At 37.3% G+C, this 20,729-nt stretch overlaps 1 protein-coding gene across 3 annotated transcripts in view; it reads left to right on the top strand.

The window, feature by feature from the left end:
- LOC109097425 (serine/threonine-protein kinase DCLK1-like) overlaps positions 1-20,729 on the top strand; it is a 45,501-nt gene that overhangs the window by 5,082 nt on the left and 19,690 nt on the right. For all 3 annotated transcript variants that reach the window (XM_042765268.1, XM_042765271.1, XM_042765272.1), the window contains exons 4-5: positions 12,139-12,238; positions 15,914-16,021. In XM_042765268.1, coding sequence (XP_042621202.1) covers positions 12,139-12,238; positions 15,914-16,021 — 208 coding nt within the window. The remainder of the gene's footprint in view (positions 1-12,138; positions 12,239-15,913; positions 16,022-20,729) is intronic.

The following is a 20,729-nucleotide window of genomic DNA, read 5'->3' as shown; positions in this document are numbered from 1 at the left end:
TATATATAAAGAAATGAATATATATATATATATATATATATATATATATATATATATATATATATATATATATATATATATATATATATTTAATTTCATTTCTGTTAAAGTTTATTCTGTTTCAAGTAACAAAAATTTTTTTTGGTTTTAGTTTTAGTAAACTATAATAATAACCCTGTTTTGAATTTATATTGTGGACTTTTGAATGTCACTGTACATACTTGTCTTTCAATATGTCTTTGCTCTGCAAGGTAAAATGTGCAAATAAGCAGACGCCTATTGACTGAAATTCATTAAACTCTAATTAATCTGCGCAAAGATCTGTTACTTTTCTCCATTGATCTCTGTGCTGGTGGCTCTTGCCAGTATTTCAGATCTTCAGACTTGGTCTTTTCTATGTGAAAATCCCTCTAAATCCCCTTGAATGTTGAAAACCGGAGCACTTCATATCATGTGCAGTCATGCCTAAGACTTACTGCCTTTTTAGAGTAGCTGTATTGAGCAACATATACGTATTTTGAATGAAATGTAATTCATAAAAGCCTTCCTCCCATTGTGTTGGTCTGATATCAGAGATTACACAGTAAGGCATAAAAGCCCTGTTCACCATCCAGATAAAGTAAGAGCATTATGGGTAGCGCTAATTTTAGAACAGGGATCGATTGGGCCTGAGGGAGCTGTATAATGAACAAGCCTGGCCAGACACATTTACAGCACACAATTTTGTCCTGAAACAATTATGAACAAAAGCAACAGAAACCAGGAAGGAGAGACACAGAAAGGAAATAAAAGGAGATAATAGAAGAATCTATGGGGGTTAGAGAAGAAAAGATGAACAAGTTGCTGAAATGAAATATGAGGTTGAGGAGTTCAGGTGCACAATTAACAAAGCAATAAAAGTACATTTTCCTGTTTATTGTCCAGTTTGAATGCAGGATCCAGGTGTGGAAGCAACTTTTGCCAATGTTATTGTTGCTGTACTTGTTTGAGGTATTACAAAAATAAATCTGACTGTGTAGGTGATTAATGGGATTTCTAAAGCAATTTTTATTTAAGTTCAGTGTTGTTGAGTCATGAGATAACATTATCTTTTACATAACACAATCATCTTTTTGTATTATGTCATTACAGCCATTTTTGACTAGGCTTGCTCTGTTTTTGCAAAGTGCAAAAAATAACTTAAAGTCCATGTAAATTCAATTTTATCTGCTGAGTGAGAGTTTAGGAAGAGAGTTGAGACTGCATATTATTCAATAGACCAAAAGTTTTCGCATTTTTCTGCTGCGTTAATGCATGTAAATGAACCTGTCTGTGCCTTATGAAAGAAAAATATGGATTTCTCCTTTTAGTCAGTGAATAAAATTACAGTTTATCTCCTGCCTTGGTTGAGTCTAATGTAAAATCTGATTTAAACAGAGACTGCTTATTGCGTATTGCACATTGCATGGCATATTTCAGAAAAAGCAGAGTGCAGAGTCTGTCTGTTAGAGAAAGAGCTAATTATAAATGCAAAGCACTATGGAGATGGATTGCAATCTGATTACTCACATGGGAGTATGAACGTGATTTTCCCAAGTGCAAATGTATGTTTCTTTCAGCTACAGATCCTGTCAGTTACTTGTGTTTCATATGGCTTGGTAGAGATGTATGTTGCTTTTGTTTATGTGAGGTTGATTTAATTTCAGATCAAATGCCAGTTGTTTTTGGTGCAAAAACCTGCGTATTTCCTCCTCGAAACCAAATGGTTGTTGCAGAGTTTGGAAGTATCGAAAAAGCCATAAACCGACAACAGGCCTTGATGTCTTCAGTGATGGAATCACTGTAACGGAACCAACATCTGCCTCTAGCTCTGATGTCTGTAGCACCTGTCGTGATTTTAAAAATAGATGTCAGATACTAGAATGCATGTTGCCAGTGTCTGTGTGGAAATGAAATGTGAATGAATTGAAATGCTTATGATCACGAGAGAGATCTGGGTTTTTGGGTCTTTGCGTGAGTCTCATGGCACCTTTCTGATAACCTGTATAATGAGGTCAGAGACAGTAGATCAAGCTCTTATTCCATCTTCCTACATATCGTGAGACATTTATCTGGAGTATTACTGTAGGGTGTGAAATATGGATTGTGTAAGGTTTTAAGGTGTAAAAAACATTGTGATACATGTACTACAGCTCTGTATAGATGGGGCACTAAAGAGTTATCATGTGAGAGAGATACATACAATAAGTTTTCTAGACAGATTTGTAACAGCACCATACAAAGATTTGGGGGTCAGATCTTTTGGCTTGACTTTTGACCACTTGACCACTTGACCACTAGTTTATCGATTGATTCAGGTGCTCCGCATATAGATAATTCAGAGTTAGAAAAGTTTTCTGTGCCACATCTGATTCAGTTCCCCTCAGATGGCCAGTGACCTGGATCCAGTCCCCGTGTGATCTCCAATAATTTCCGGTACTACTGAGTGCAGGCTCACATTTTTGCTTGTGGTGCAATGCTGCTGAAGGACATTCCTGACAGATGGGAACAAAGAGGGCATGCAGCTGAAATTCATAATTAACATGTGTCAGAACTGTCTTAAAACCCATTTAACTTCATCTGCAACCATGCACAGACCCTCCAAATGTCCCTGGCTTGGAGCTTTCTGTCTGTCTCTGACTTTCTGACACATTTTCAATATGCAGCGTACTATGAACTATCACAGTTGTGGTTGTCTTTCTTCACAAAGGACAGGACTTTGGACATGAGCTAATTTTATCCATGCTTGTTGCTCCCTCTCCTTCCAAAGAAACTGATCATCCCCCCCCCAACAGTTTCTATGACGATGTGATCCAGTTGCTTGGTAACGGCCTGAGCCTTTGTGACATCACTGTGGGCAGTAGTGTGTGAAGGAGTGTGTGGGGAGTTTAGTCTGAGGGAGAGGTAGACATATGATAAGTGGTTTAGGCCGCGGACATGGCTCTCTTTTTCTTATCCGTTAAGCCCATATTTACACACACAGACACACACTTACACAAAAGACTTAAAGCTACACAAACACAGCCTTCTAATAGTTAACACACACACACACACACATAAATAACCAGACAGACGTGTCTTGCATACTGCAACTGATTCTTAATGACCTCTGGCATATGCTTTGGGCCGAGACAGAGACATAGCAGGCGTGTAATCGGCAATCACTCATGTGTTTGCTCTTCCTGGAGTTTGTCGTATGGACATAACTGATTTTCTGCCCCGTTGCATATGCACACCCTGCTTAATTAGCCATGTCTTTCAGTCTCTTAACAGCCTTCCATTGTCTGTTGGGCCATTTACCCCCTCTTGAGCTCTCCTCACCTCTCGTTCCCCTCCTGTCCAATGAAATGGCCAGATATTCTGCCTTTGGCATATGGTCTTGCTCTCCCCAGATATTGTGGTCAGCAGAATTTCTTTGTTTCCTAGCGAGTTAAATCCATATTAAAATCCAAATCTGGATTAACAATTTAAATTAAGATTGAAGCTTAATCTGGGTTTCAGTAATGTTCTTATGTATTGCATTTAATGAAAATTAAGGAGGCAAACTGCACACTGCACAAAGTTTTACTTTAGATGACTTTTGTTTTTGTTTTTTCTAGATGACTGTTTTGTTTTAGTTAACTGTAGATGATGTTATTTTTTTTGTTTCAATTGTTTTAGATGACTGTTTTGTTTTTGTTTTTAATTTGATTCTAGGTGACTTTTTGTTATTATTTTGTTTTACTCTACATGATCGAATAATGTCATTGTCAATCTTTTCAGCAAACAGCCTCCTTTCTATGTATATTAGTCTCATTATAGATCGTGGTAGACCAACAGCATTAAGTTTTGTGAATAAGCCTCATTTAACAACAAAGAAAAGTAGGAGTGCACAGAATTCCTTTTAGAAGAAAAGTTTGTGCATATTCTATATTGAGTGCACAATTTTTCTTTTGTTTATGATCTGATTAGATTAAAAAATGCACGTATGCCCATAATTAATTCATCATCATTATCATACCCATATCTTTTATCGTGTGCTGTAATAATTTGCAGTGTCTTGTGCATGACGCAATGTATAAAAATGTGACTCTCAAGTTAAAAAAGTTAAACTTTAAGAAACATATCTCTAGACCTTACTTTTTTTTTCATTCCACTACCCTGTTTCTTATGTTTTTAAACACACTCTGTGTGAATGGCCCCTTAGTGTGCTGAGTATTAGAACACCATATCATGCACAGGAAACTGCAGACATGAGCACAATGGTCAAACATGTCCATCTAGCCCATGTTTACATAGAAATAGAAATCCAGAGCAGTGGAATGCAGAAACATGTTCTGTGTGAACTGCCGTCAAGTACGCCAGTGGTAGTCTGCTGCATTGTCTGCTAACCTTGCACTCGGGACTCACAAGATTGAGAATTGTGCCATTGCTTTCAACACAGATTGCATGAACATGTTTGTGTTGCCTGATTTGCATAATTCATTTCATGAACTGGGCACTACCACAACACAGACAGCATTTGCAAATAAACAGCAGTGAATGTCCCTCAAAAAAGTGCAGTTTTTCCTTTGCTTTGTATATTAGCTCATCCATCCTCATTTATTCTGAGTAAGCTGTAGCGTGTCGGACAGCAGGTATCTGGAGATCAGATTTTAGTTAGTCTGCTGCTTTTGCTGAGTCACTCCTACCAGGTGTGTGTGTGTGTGCATGAAAGAGTGTGTGTTTGTATGTGATCTTTTGTGTCGACAGCTTGTGTTTGGGCATAAAAGCACTGTGTGTGTGCACAGCAAATGAGCTTTCCATGCAAATCATTTTAATATGTGTCTGCTGCCAAAACAACACACAATGAAAGCAAAGAAATTAGGAGCATTTATATCTGTCTTGTTAACTAAAGCACCACAAATTTACTTTTAAACTGCTCTAAGTGACTAAGTGTTTTTGTTTTGTTTTCATTCTGTTTTTTGTTTTCAGTTTCTTTTTTTTCGTATTTCATCTTGTTATCTTTGTTTCACTTTTCATTTCCTTTAAGTGTTGCACACTGCATAAGTGTTGCTGCTTTGAATGTTCTTAGAAATGATTTCTTTGAGAAACACTCTTAATTAATTAATCAGTCATCATCATCATACCCTTTTCTTTTAATGTGTGCTGTAATAATAAAGTCCACACTGAACTTTCTAATGAAAGCATGTCTGGTGAGACTTATCATCAAAGAGAGAGTGAACGAGATGGAGAAAACAGTCTGATCATCTGAAGCTACGTCTTTTACTGCAGTCTTTTCTTGAGGGACGTGATTTTTATCGCTCACTGCAGTTCTGTTATAATAAAATGATTTCTAATCTCCACCCACTTCTGGCATAGAATCAGCCTTATGTAACTGCTCTTGTAGTCTGCTCGGCATTTAGCAGGCCTGATTTAGGAGATCAAGATGGCAGCTAATTCATCTGAAGAAGCTCCACATTATAGCAGACACTGACATTAATAGGGCTCAGTTCCCTTGACTCCTGGTGCTCTTAAAGGAACAGTGCAATAAAATATGAGAATTCTGTCATTATTTACTCATTCCAAAGATATGATTTTCATTCTTCTCTGAAAAGTAAGGGTGATATTATGTAAAATGTTTAAGTTGCTTTTTCTTCAAAAACGACCAAAAATCATCACAGGAGTACCTTAAAAGATGTCTGTGCAGCTTCTTAAGTCATTCAATAGCTGAAAATTACACACATTAACCATTAACCTTTTTTTATTTTTTGAAGAATAGAAAGTTCAAAAGAACAGTATTTGTTTTGAAATAGAATTGTGACATTTTGTAATACTATAAATGTGTTTACTGTCACTTTTGATCAATTTAATGGATCCTTGTATGCATCAAGTATGAATTTCTTTTTAAAAAAAAAACCTTAAACACAGTCCATCTTAAAGTGCCATATTGTTAAGTTGTTATTGTTATGAATCTGTTTGTCCTTTTTGGAGTATTAAAGGTGACTAAATATTTTCATTGCACATTTGTGGAAAAAGTGCCTATATCATCTGCTTTTGTGTTCCTCAGGCGAAAGAAATTCCTGAACCTAAAAGATATTGTTCAAACATTAATGTACCCCACTATGTCATCAGATTCAAATATGACATTATGAAATGTCAGGGTGTCAAATTTCATCTTGTGTCTCACCTCATCCGAATGCAAAACAAGCTGAAGACAGCAGTTATTTTGAACACTTTGTGCGGAGGCTTGAGGAACACTCAGATGGAGGTGGGCAATAATTCAATCTGTTGTCTGATGGGCTTCTTCTGTTTAAGGACCAAACTGTTTTGATGAGACATGAGCCTCCCACGATCATAATGCTGTCATACCGCCTGATTTTGTTAGGCCTTATTTTCTTCCCTCACTCCCTCTACGCACATTTACACACACATACACCCACATGAACACACACATATGGGTGTAGGATGGCTGTATATAAGCTTGATGTTCTACATTTCTACCCCTACAGACTCCCTGCTGTGTTTTACACATGCACACATGTGTGGGATGAGGATGAGTGTGAAAGCATGAACTGGTATTGATGCAGGTCATGATCTCAGCTTTGTCATGGCAATGTATTTCTCTCTTCCCCTCTTGACAGGGACAGCTATTCTAGGTCCCATCACCTGATACTAACTGGATTAACCACCAGCCTGGTTACTCAAGATTTGCAGTATGACCCTGAATGAGTGCGGTGAGAAAGGAAGAAGGCCCCTTTGCCTTTGTTTTGGTTTTTTGTGTCGAAGGCTGTACTTACTTTTGAGGCACTTGTTATTTCTTTCAACGTTGGAGATACATAGCTTGTTTCTCTTTCTTGTCAGCAAACACATGGCATAAACATCTTGTGGGTGTGTTCTCATTGGCGATAATAAAAAATATCTCTGTTGCAGTGCTAGACTCTCAGCACCAAGGACAGCGCCACTCACTTTGACTGTCTGTCAAATGCTGCAGTGTTTTTTTCATGTTTAATGCTTTCTACTTTTCCTGGTTTAGTTTTCATGTTTAATAGTTTCTGCTTTTCCCAGTTTAATATCCAGATAGTAATCTATTTGTAGGTTCCCTGATAAGTAAAAACCCTGACACAGAAACACTGGCTCAACCAATGGCATGAGTTTGGGGCGGGGCTTCTGGTTTGTCCAACCAATGACTGTGTGGTGCTGCTCTCATAAACATTTACACATTTCAGTTTGAAATTTTACTGTTCAGGTGATTAATAAACCGTTTTTAAGGTCAACATTCTTAATACAAATTCCTGTTCTTATTCTGGACCAGAGGAGTTTGTTTTATTATTTAATATTATTTATACTATTGTAGTATTTATTTGTATTTTGAATTTAGATTTTCAGTTCTCATTTTAATTTCAGTATTCAGTTCTCATTTTAATTTAAGTTTTTTGTAATTTTGTCATTTTTTTTAGTTTTCTATTTATTCTATTTTATTTTTGTTTTAGTAATTTTAGGATGTCATTTCAAACTTTTTTGCAGTTTAAAATTTTATTTCAATTAGTTGCCAGAACAACATTTCATTTTTTTTTTAATTTAATATCTATATTTTATTTTACTTCAACTTCATTTCAATTAACAAAAACACTCACTTTCAGTGAACATTATTTTAAAGAAAATATTTTTGATCCAAATGCAACTAGCATGGCATATAAAATTACTTTTTAGAAATGCCCATTTAGGGATTATATAAAATAATAAAGCCTTTCCACATTTTTGACAATAGTAAATGCAGTAATTTCATGTTAATTTCAAGATTAGAAAGATTACCAAGATTTGTTGATAGTATTGTAAATAAGAGTACAATAAATTGTAAATGTACACATTATATTGTTGGGTGACATGGGTGGATTGTTTTTTTTTTTTTTTTTTTTGACACTAGAGAGTCTGAGATCAAATACCGAGAGAGACAGAGGTGCAGAGTTTGGTACCAATTCCTCTGGTTCACGCCAGCTATCAGAAACCAACACTTTCCTCCTGAACCAGGACAAATGCTGTACTTGTCCTCACTGAGAACAGAGGGGCACAATTTTTACTCTGTTAAGAGGTTCTCTGCATTTGTTCTGGGTTATTATACACATAAGAGTATGTTTTTGTCACAGAGATGTTAACACATTTGCTCAGCCCATGAGATGCTCTTCATGTTGCACCCTGGGCTCATATCATGCATGTGAAAGCAAAGGTGTCTGGTCTGGGATCAGCTTTCTCATTTTCTCAAGTAAAAATAATATTAGGTGGAATGGAAATGCTGATTTCACATCAGCCTTATTTTTTGTCCTTCATGTTGTCCTCTTTTTTTTGATGACGACATAGTGTACCTGTGCAGCTATATATAACCCCACTGGCCTCACTTTCTCATTTTCTCACTTTCACTTTTCTTCATTTTCTCTATGAAACTTCCCTGAAAGCAGGAAATAAAAATAGCATATCACAGTTTTTTTTTCTTTTCTTGCTGAATTACCAGAGCTGTGGGCGAGAACAAGATGGAGCATCCATACTGCAGCAAAATGCTGCCTTGAAGAGAGATTTCATTTGTTTTAATGTAATACAATGAGACAGTTCATTTGTATCAAGAGACCCTTTAGTCCTCCAGACTTCAAAATATTTGCCTGCCCAAACGCATTTATTTGTGTGCTCACATTTGGAAAGAAGCAGAATGAAGTATTGCAAAATTTTGTTTGATTTACATGTTGGGGTATGAAAGTCTGCAGTAGCATTTTGCTAATTGTTGCAAATTACATTAGATCAACATTTTGAGTTTTTGTTCCAAAAAAGTGCTCTGCATTTATCCCATTGAGGTTTGCACATACACAGCAGTGAATAGTGAAGAAACGAACACACACACAACTGCCCCGCTTACATTTTAAATATTTATTTCATGACTTCAAATTTCTTTGTTTTAAACCTGTGTTCCTGTGAATTTATTATAATTCTATAGTTGTACTATTATAATTGAATTAGATTTTATGTGAAAGAAACAGAAAGAGTGATGAAAAGTGTATGTATGTGTGGTTTATTACTGCCACAATTTTAGGCACAGCATTTCAATTAGAATTGCATGTTAATAAATAAATAAATAAATAAATAATTGCCAGTTTACTGTCACTCTTGTTTTCCTTATGTTTTGGCTTAGTGCATGTAAACAGCGTCACCTAGTGGTTTCATTAATTATCGCCCTCTATCATTTAAGGAAATATTCAATTAATTCTATTTATATGGTCTTATCAGTGGAAGGAAATTGATGTGGATATGAATCTAAGCCTCGCATATTCGTAGTGAATAATAAAACATTTAATGATTTAAATTGCTCTACAAATGAACCATGTCAGCTGTCAAAAAGACAAATATATCATGCGCTGCCACAGATTTTCCTCTAGATGGCGCAATTGTAGCATTGCAAAACGGGAACTTACTGTCCACTCACCTCTGTGGTGTCTGTGCCCATCTAAGCTATAAATGACTCATTTTTATTGTTTACTCTGTTCTTTCAGGGAAAATAGAAGGTAAAAAAAATTCAACTAAAAAGATTTAATTTAATGTGTTGTCCTTATATTCACTGAACGTTTAACTTCTTTGTATAATTATGTAAGTGGCATAATCAGCGCTTTGCCATGCATTGGTCTCATCTCCATCAAAGCTGCTGTTCAGAAATAATCCATGTAATATGCATTTAATCTTTGGATAGCTCTGCAGTTTATTGTGCCAGCTTGATCACTTTGTCTGTTCCACTTAGAGAGTCAGAGAACTTCTGATCACAGTCTTGCATATAACCAAACTTGTTTTTATATTTCTTCACAACATCAAAGCTACTTTTTTTGCTCTGGGAGACAGCTATCTCTGTCAGTCTGAGTCTGACTCTTTGCTGCTTCCATCGCTCCTAATTTCTGATTCTCTCTCGCCTCTTTTTGTGCATCACCTTCATCCTAGTGGTCTTTTCTGCACTGCACCCTTACGTGGAACTGTTTTTCTGATGTTTTTTAACTGGAGCTTGGTGAGAAACATCAGAAATATTTTCATCCTTAAGGCCGGTGCTCCTGCTGTTTTGGGTGCAATTAGTTCTCAAAACAAACCCTTTTTATCCTCCTCTTCTTCTTTTTCTTGTTGCTTAGTACATCACATGTTGTAATCTGTGCCATGCCAGTTAGCTAATGTTGTTTGTGCCTGAAGATACCATAAATTGATGCTATTACCAAGAAATCAGACTTATAATTTGTGGAAACGTACTATAGATTAATTTACATTGAAAGTGGGATCTGAGCCGTATTTAGGGATCAGCGTATATTGTATTGAGGGCTTTTTTGGTGTTCAAACAGCCAGAACATTCCTGCATCCACCTAGCAATGCCCTAGTAACCACAAGAACAGCAACTGCCTAGCAACAAGCTAAAGCATTTAGAACACCTTAGCAACTTCCTAGAAATGTTCTAAAAATGCAGAACCCTTTAGCAACTAGCAAACCTAGCGATGTGGTAAAAAACAATCAGAAACACCTTAGCATCTGCCTAGAAACATGCTTTCACTATTCAGAACACTTCAGCAACTGCCCAGCAATGTGCTAAAGCACTCAGAACACAGCAACTGCCTAGCAACATGCTTAAACCATTAAGAACACCTTAGCAACTGCCTAGCTATGTGCTAAAACACCCTGAACACCTTAGCAACTGCCTAGAAACATAAACCCCTAGAAACAGGACACGTTAGCATCTCCTAACAATGTGCTAAAGCACTCCGAACACAGAAACTGCCTAGCAATCATTCAGAACACCGTAGCAACTACAAGATACATGCTTAAAACATTCAGAACACCTTAAAGGGATACTCCACCCCAAAATGAAAATTTTGTCATTAATCACTTACCCCCATGTCGTTCCAAACCCGTAAAAGCTCATTTTGTCCTCGGAACACAATTTAAGATATTTTGGATGAAAACCTGGAGGCTTGTGACTGTCCCATAGACTGCCATGTAAATAAACAGTGTCAAGGTCCAGAAAAAAAGGTATGAAAGTTGTCGTCAGAATACTCCATCTGCCATCAGACGTGCAATCAGGGTTATATGAAGTGACAGGAACACGTTTTGTAAGCGAAGAAAACAAAAATAACGACTTTATTCAATAATTCCTTTGTCAACGATCTCCTCTGTGTCTCTCATTATCACCGTATGCTGTGTATGCTCTTGTCTATGGGACAGTCTCAAGCCTCCAGGTTTTCATCCAAAATATCTTAAATTGTGTTCCAAAGACGAATGGAGCTTTTACGGGTTTGGAACAACATGGGGGTAAGTTATTAATGATAAAATTTTCATTTTGGGATGGAGTATCCCTTTAAAAACTGCTTAGCAATGTGCTCAAACTTTTTTAAACATCTTAGCAACCAACTATTATTATTTCCATTTATATAATTTTATACTAATAAATGTAATGCCATAGCAAACAAAAGTGCAATCTCAATGTCAGTTTCCAACCCCCATGAATAAAATCAAATTAAGAAACTAAAAATCTAAAGTTTCTGTACCCTCTCCCTTCATTACAAAAAAATGTCTGTCTGGCTAATGAAGAATCATGTATTTTCTTCATTCAAGCTTTAGGGGGCTAGAAATCATACTTTGAAAAAAAAAAAAAAAAAAAAAAAACAGGAATAATTTCCTGGTTCTTCTCTAAAAAGGTCCTCTGTAGCCCTGTGTGTGTTTTGTGCTGTTTCTCAAGTCTGATTATATATGCATTTGTTTACTTGTTGTCCCCTTGATTCATTGTTTGAAATAATCAAACTGTGTAAAAAGATTGTCATTGCAGCGTCCCCAAAGATGGCCACAGGGCTGATGGGAAATGATGCTTGGCTGGAAGATCTAACTTCTTCTTGATTAGGGGCAATCAACAATAACATGGCTGGTGGTTATTCATCTTAAAAATACATTAGCGATGGGCTCAGTAAAGCCTTCAAAGCCTTCTGGGTGGTGATCACAATCAAACCATCTCATTGGTTTTTTGAAGAAGAGAGGCTGGAGCTGTAATTTGGGCTCTTTGATCATTAGGTTTTCTATCCTAAATCCATTATTAAAGAGACATTCAGATGCTCTAATGGATCTAATGCTGCTAATGACTTTCTCTCTTTCCAATCGCAGGTCATATGCCTTCAAGATTTCTTTGGAGAGGAGGACATCTTCATCGCATGTGGCCCGGAGAAGTTCCGTTACCAGGATGACTTTATGTTGGATGAAAGCGGTAAAGAGCCTTTCAGTAGTTGCCTTTGTATTCATTTGAGTGAAAAACACTACTTGTCATGATTTCATCAGCAGAATGTCCATGTGGATGGCAACTTCCACCTACCCAGAAATGTTCTCTTTGTCCCGTCTTGCATGAATAACATCATGTTACAAATTAATTCACAAGAAGCTTATGAATGAGTCCATTAAAGTTTCATCCCACAAATGTGGAATATAAAATAAAGGCTCATTCCCCCCTTAACGCCTACACCAGCCACTTCTCTAATGGGTTTCTGCCTTTGGCCACTTGTCCTAGATGGACAGACCTCTTCTCCTCCTCTGGCCTCTCCTTGTCTTTTCTCCCCATGTTGTTCCTGTTGTGTTGTTGTTTGTCAGGAAATGACAGTCTGTATGCTTCTGTGTCTGGTTTCCTTTCATTAATGTTGTGGAGAGACAAAGGCTGTTCGCTGTTTGGCTCCTCCTCTGTGCTGATGTGAGCTCAGTGAAGAGCAGGCGCCCCAGTTTTCTAAAGTGTATCCGGAAGAGCTGTTTAATAAAAGAGACTTCTCTCTATTGTCAAAACATCTATCTCTCTCTCTTTCTCTCTCTCTCTCTCTCTCTCTCCCCCTCTATCTCTCTCTCTGTCTGTCTGTCTGTCTCTCTCTCTCTCTCTCTCTGACTATTGACAACAAATTCCTTGTGTGTTTGCACACACTTAAGGTAAGGTACGGTTAACTTTATTCGTAACCAGGTGAACTTATGCAGATAACACTGTAGCTTTCTCTCCTTCTGTCTCTCCATCCGTCCATCCATCCATCCATCCATTGTTCTGTATTTACTCGGTGCAACTTATAACATCCAAGTGAAAGATAAAACGCCAACATGTCAGAAAAAAAATAAAAGAAAAAAAGAATCACTGAGTTGGAAAAAGGAACACCACCCTCCTAAAAATGACTTGTACACTCAGTCAGGTGTAACTAATCACCTTCTCAGTGAAACACAAAGCCATTTGACTTTAAACTGTGATCAGCTGTGCTCATTTTGATTAGTTCAGAATGAACAGAGCTTTCCTGGAGCATTTCAGCCCTTGGTAGTGCAACTGAAACAAACAATCAGTTATGGGTGGCAAGGCACTGTCAAAAGATCTCCGGGATTTATCAATGCCTAGAACAGTGAAGTCTATTATTAAGAAGTGGAAGGTATTTGGTACAACACAGACCCTCGCTGGATCAGGATGTCGTTCCAAACTGGATGAAAAAGCCAGGATGACACTGGTTTAATGACAAATTTATGACAAAGTGGTCATTGTGGTGCATGTGTGACAACAATACCACAAATTGTCCACAAATGTGGCTTGTATGGGAGGGTTGCAAGAAAAAGCCACTCCTCAAGAAAGGCCACATGATGTCATGACTGAGCTTTGCCAAAACCCACCTTGAAGATTCTGAGGCAGACTTAAATTGAATTATTCGTCCTCACCTCCAAACGATATGTCTGGCGGAAATCCAATACAGCTCACCTTCCAAATAACACCATTCCTACAGCAAAGCATGGAGGTGGTAATATACTATTATGGGGGTGAAAAAGGTGAATGTCTTGCATGGCCAAGTCAGAGCCAGTGAAAATCTGTGGAATGACTTGAAGACTGCAGTCCACAAACGGTCACCATCAAATTGAACTAAACTTGAGCAGTTCTGCAAAAAAAAGAGTAGGCAAATATTGCAGTCTAGATGTGCAAACAAACATATCCCAAGAGACTAAAGGCTGTCATTAAAGCAAAAGGTGTTTCAACAAAATACTGACACAAGGCAGTGATCCTTTTTTCCACCTCGCTGATTATTGTTGTTTATTTTTTACATTTTTTTTCTGACATGTTGGTGTTATATCTTTCACTGCAGCTGGATGAAACAAAAATGCATCCGTCATCTTTTTCAGTCTGCAAAGCAACAAAATGTGATTATTTTAAAGGGTTCTTTTCTCTTTTTTTACCCACTGTATGTCTCTCTCTGGCTCTCTCTCTCTCTCTGTCTGTCTATATATCTATCTATCTGTGTGTCTATTGTCTGTGTGTGTCTCTAGCTATCTCTCTGTCCATCCATCCATCCATCTCTATCGGACTGTCTATCTGACAGATAAATGGCTGTAACCAAGTTACAGCTCCACTGTACAGAACAAATTTATTGAATGTCGAATGGTTTATCACATTGAATTAGAGCGAGTGCAGTCAATCATGAGTAGAGGTTTAATTACACAGGCACTAGTAGAGGAACACGTGCCACTCTAATGAGTTCTGATCAGAGCCGAGAGGAACATATGAAGCATGCCAATGGCGAAATGGATGGAGCCAAAATGGCAGGCTTTGACGACAATGATTTCCCTGGAGGACGCATATTTAATATGAGCAGATTGGTAGCACATAACAACACACTGGCAGTGATATATCGTGTTAATTTTTATTTGATACATAATACTCACAAGTTATGAAATCGTTGTTTGATGAAGATTATGTAAGGCTGTTATTAACAATTGTAAGAAAGCATATTTTTTAAAACTAGACTGTGTCTTATAAAAGAAATGGATTTTTTAGTACTGGAGAGTAAAGTGCTGGAAACTTTCTTTCTATATGTAACTCCATAGAAACAGAGTGGAGTGGTGTCCTGCCCTTTCAGAAATCCTGGCTTAATAGACTGTGGCATTTACTGTCATTACCTGGTGTCACAGTGTCACATTGCGCTCTCAATGCATTATGTACACAGGGTTATTGCAGCAAAAGCAAAAATGGGATATACAAACACGGAGCATGCGAGAATATGAGCAGCACTTAATCTGCAGAGAATCTAATTTAATCTTCAGTCTCTGAACTCTGTTTAGGGTTAAGGCCTTTTCCTCACGAATTGTAGCGCTGCCATCTTTTTGATCACACTTGCATAAATGTGCTTCAACAAGCTGACTGTTTTTAAAGGAGGATTAATTTAGCGCTTCAGTTTAAGGATTATCTTCAGGCAGAGTCTGAGTTTTTATAGGACATTTAAAAAGGATTTGAGACGGCAGTCGAACTAGACAGTTATTTCGTAGTGTGATATACAGTAGAAAAAGCTTTTGAAATAATGAAAATTAAGCAGTCAGCTATCGATTTAACATTTACTACTGATGCAAAATGGTCAAATTCATTAATGGAGCACCCATATTTAATGGCAGGACCATTTACTCATTCTCATGTCATTCCAGACCTTCCTTCCTTCCTTCCTTCCTGGGGATAGTTTACCCAAAAATTAAAACTCTGTCATCATTTACTAATGAATCCTGAGAGGTTCTGTCCCTCTATTGAATGTTCAGGTAACCACAACTTAATAGATCCAAAAAGGCCATAAAGGCATCGTAAAATAAATCCATATGAATCAGTATATTCCAAACCTTGTGAATAGATGAGTTCACTTTATATGATGAAAAGATTTAATTTAGACTTTTATTCACATAAAAATACATGCATAGAGAGCATTGCATGTCGTAAACAAATCTCATTTGAGCTTCCATGTTTACCATGCTGTGTGCTATGTGTGTCCATCTTTGCTTGGATGAAACCAAATTCTAAAACAATCTGAAATGCATTCATTTTTCCACTGCCAAATAGAAGTAATTTCATCAGGACTTTTAGACCTCACTATCTTTCTAATGTGATTTTGCTGTGTGACAGAGTGCCGAGTGATGAAATCAACATCCTATGGGAAGATGGGGTCTTTAAACAGAAGCTCTCCTAGAAGTCTCGTCCTTTTCAGACACAGCAAGTCTCCTTCTGCATCAGGTAACATTCACATGTGCTTGTATATGCATGTTTTGCAACAGGAAATGCTTCTCTGATTAGTTTCCTTTGCTCTCGATTGAACACTTGTTAAAAAAAAAGTTAATAAATGTCTCACATCAGATAATAAACAAACTAATAGGAAGTCATGCATATGTGACAGCTCTCCGAGTAATAAAGCACCCCTCGGTGCCTGTGCACCCTTGGAGCGGAGTGTGTTTGCTCGCTTCTAGGTGCAATTGCGTTCAGATATAGCTGTCTGATTCACAAGGGCACATCCTGATGGAGAGGAGTCAAAGACGAGAGATACGAGATATTGAGGCATGGGGGAGGTAGGTAGATGGGGTGATGAGAGAGAGAAAAAGAGAGAGAGAGAGAGAGATGGAGGGGGTAGTGTGACTCAGTCTTGCAGATCCACATCAACTGTTGTGCAATGAATACTGTTGTGTGTGATCTGAATTATAGGCACTATGCACTCTGCTTTTGTACCAGTTTTATTGGTAATACTATGATGCCTTTGATATATGCCATTATTACCATGTTCATATTCCATACATGGTACTCCATATGCAAAACTAATGGCATAAGCATTATGGTAGGTGTCTGGATTAAATCCAGAGTTCAAATTGTTCTATCCGGTCGTCATGGAGACGCCTGCTAAGGGAACTGTGCCTTGGAGACAATAGAGTTGCCCATATATGGGCGTCCCTTCCTGTTTGGCAAGCTTAACGGAAGCAGGCTCAGAGAGTGCGGTTCATCACTTCTAGTGAGGTGGCTGGTTCTCAGCAGACACTCGCAGACGTGAACCAAAAAGCAAGAAAATCGCGTTTGCTTTCGAGTGCCCAGTCATTCATTTTCACCATTCAGCCCTTTAATCCTATAAGAAACCCTAGGGTGAGGGAGAATATGCCAGGTTGATTCATGTTTGCAAAGATTTCATTGCGCGGTCTGGTTTTAGGATTAATTTAATTAGGATTGAATCCCACTTATAACTATTGTCTAAGTTTTATATAATGTGCCGGTGTTAGTTAATGTTCTTAAACCTATAAAGCCTACTCTACATATTCAATATGGATATTACTAAAGCCTCTAAATTATCAATATAAATAACAAAACTTTGCTGAAAAAACACAATCTAAAACATGCCCTCTGATTGATAGTTCATACTTTTTAGCAAGAAAAAAAACTTTTAGTATGATTCTAAAAATGTCCACCTTTAGGTTGTGGTACAAGTAAATGTATTTAAATGGAATTAAGTGAATGTAATAATACATTTTGTACTTTAAGTAATATTTCAAGCCAGACATTTACTGGATTGAAGCAACTGAGGTTTACTTGATTATCCAAACATCATTTTTAGAATTTAAAATGTGAGTATCAATTATGATGCATCATTTGTTCTCTCAGTCATCAATGTATTGCATTGCATTATAAGTTTTGCCCCCCACAATGAAAACTATAAAGCTTTGTTCATCAAACTACGCATTTAAATATAATTTTACAAAGATATATTATTGTGAGATACAGAGTGACAACTGATATTTATGCATTTATGTCAATAGCCTGTTATACTATTTTATTACACGGCTCTGTGGATTTTGATTGGTCAGTCGCGACATTCCGAGGTATGTTATCACTGGATAACAACCTGTAAAAGCTGATAACACAGGCTCATCCGGGTGACAGCAGTTGACGCTGTACTCTTGCTTGAACTATTTTTGTTCTTGGTGGAAGCTTTCTGTTTGTTTAGCTAATAAAATATTAAAACTCGATTCAAAATGGTGTACAATTGTTTAATTATGTCATCCTGTTATCGTGGACTCGCTTTCGTTTCATATAAACCCAGCTGCTGCCGTTTTGCTACGATTGTTTTGTACGCTGTAATGGATTATAAGCGAACTAACAAACTGGTAAGGTTTTAAAACATTTTCGTCTTAACTCTTTTATTGCATTAATTATTTTGTGGTGAAATGTTGTGTAATATGTGGTTTGCCTGCACCGTTTCCCTTAAATGTCCATTTAGTTTGAATTTGCCGCTTGCTCGCAACTGCTGTCTTCACAGAAGCTTTGCGTTCAAATATTTCAACTCAAATCAATATAGCATCTAATTATTTACTTATGTGGCAAGTAGCCGTGTAATAAGCGGGATAATGTACATCCAGCTGGTTGGTCTCGCAGAATAAACCCCTTCAGGCTGATCAAGGCCTGTCCTGATCACCCTGTCGGGGTTTATTCTGTGAGAAGAACCGGCTGGATGTACATTATCCCTTACATAAAGATCTCATTGATTTACATTTCAAGCAAATTCATCTTACTTTTTGGCTAGATAAATATCAGCAACTGCATGTGTTTACTATAAAATTAGGTGTGTTTCCCTTCTTGAGCTCCACATTCTCTGACTATTTGCAATTCTATATCATATTGAGCAATAAAAAATAAATAAAATCACACTATTATTTTATATGTCAAGCTTGAGGATTCAAGGGATATATTACCCCAAAAGTTTTCATTTGTCGGGTCCAAACGTTCTTTTCCTTCTTCTATGGAACACAAAAGAAAAAAATTTTGAAGCATTTTGAAAGATTTTTTTTTTTTCCAAAGTCAGTGGGCAGTGTTGTTTTGTTCACTGTATTGAACAAAAACAGTTGGAACCAAACATTCTTCAAAAATACCTTCTTTTATGTTCCACAGAAGAAATTACATCATACAGGTTTGGAATGATATGAAGGTGAGAAAATTATGAATATTCATTTTAGGTATCTCTCTATGCAATGATCTATTTTTTATATAATAATTTAATTTATAATTATTCATTATTTTTTATTTCATGCAGTAATGTCAGTTAATGTTTTTAATGGAAATTATCATTAAGTGTGGATGAGAAAAACTTAACTTTTTTATTCTTGGGGTCCCAGGGTCGGTTGAGAGTCTGGGTTTGTGGTCCGTGGCTCTGTACAGTTTGAAATTGCCCTGCCTTACTTAAATTTTCAGTTATTTAATTTAGCCTCCACTAGAATCTAAAGCATACAAACACATGCCTTGTATCATCTTTATTTCTCGCTCTCCTACTAGGAGTCCCACACTGGCGTGGGCAGATGTATACATAGCGGAGGCGTCCTGTACTTTCTCAGCAATGCACAAACCAGTGGACAGATATGATTGCAATTGCAATTTTGTAGCTGTTGCATTGCGTTTTAGTTGTTGCTTCTTCTGGGTTGTAGTCAATGGCATTTTATTCACATCTACTGAAAAAGCTGACAGTCAATATAACCAAAAATTCCCATCATTGAAAGGATCAAACAGACTGGTTGATAAACAGACATCTGTCTTGTAATCTGTCAGACAGCGTAGGTCAAATGTGAGATATTTCTTGGGATGAATCAGATTAGCGATTTGCAGAAAGGTCTGTGCTTACTTTAGAGAAGCCACTCGCTATATGAGTGCTGTTTATATAATACACCCTGTCAGGCTAAGTATAGCACATTGATTTCTGGTTGAGAGTGGCCTGCACACCTTTAAACACACATGAACGCACTTTACCTGATGAATTTCTACACAAATGGCACTGATGTTCTGTTTGTGTACAGTTACGAGAAGCCTTTTGTTTTTTTAACACAACGAAAAACCGAAGCCAATGTCATCCTACGGATTATTCACAGTTTGAGCGGCGCAATCAAGTGTTGAGCTTGACAACACATTTCGAGTTGCTTTAACAAAAAGAAGACACAGTGAGACAGACATAACCAGCCCTCTCTCTGTCATATTTATTAACAGCTGTGTGGGCCGGCGGAGGAGATGTTGCTCATCTATGCCGTTCACATTACAGACTGCATCTGCATCCTTCTCTGCCTGTCCTATTTAGTGAAGGCATCCTTCCAATGGATTTCTGATCTATAATCTTAGGATGTTTGACTCACGAATTTCCTTTGAATTTGCACGGATGAGCTTGGCCTTGTAGTCGACCGAATTTTTCTCTGAGCAGTTTATCCAGAGAGTAATCTCTAATCAGCTCCAAACACCGCTGGCTCACTGTCCTCACGAAGTGCAGAGCTGCTCCTGTCACTCAAACCCAGAGACCTTGTTATTATTCTTACTGTGTAATTTCTGGCCAGTCGCACAGCTCGTTACTGACAAACCCACAAACAGCTCATTAACCCATTAGCATGTGCCCTACTGCAGGAAAACTGGATTTTGTTAATGCATGTTCCTGGTCTTAATTGGGTGTGATTCATCTGTGGACGCTATTCCACAGAAAAACAGTTAGTTAATCATTTTTATATGTTTAATCAAAATTGTATTAACTTCTTTCACCTGGTTCCAAGATATGAGTTTTAAATATTCAGTAATATTATCAATTTGACTGCACAAACACTATCGGACGAGAACAAAACTGGAATTGAATTCAGCTAAATGGATCAACTGTTTTCTGTAGAGCTGATTCATAGCTGAATTGAACATGATGATTTTTGCAACATCAACACTGATACTGAACTGTCCCAAGCTGAATAACAACACTGTCTTCTGTAGAGCTGCTTATAGCTGAATCTAAACTCATTTCATAATTGATGAACTTTACAGTTATTGAACTGAACCGAACCAACACTGATGTGACTTGAGCTGAATAATGACACTGCTGTCTTGTTAGAGCTACTTTTAGTGCAGAATTTAGATTTCTCATATTTAATGAAGTTTGCATCATTGATTGTTATTT

The sequence above is a fragment of the Cyprinus carpio genome, chromosome A10 (genome assembly GCF_018340385.1).
Source record: "Cyprinus carpio isolate SPL01 chromosome A10, ASM1834038v1, whole genome shotgun sequence".
NCBI lineage: Eukaryota > Metazoa > Chordata > Actinopteri > Cypriniformes > Cyprinidae > Cyprinus > Cyprinus carpio.
The sequence above is the reverse complement of the archived record's forward strand: the minus strand, read 5'-3'. Positions and strand labels throughout refer to the sequence as shown.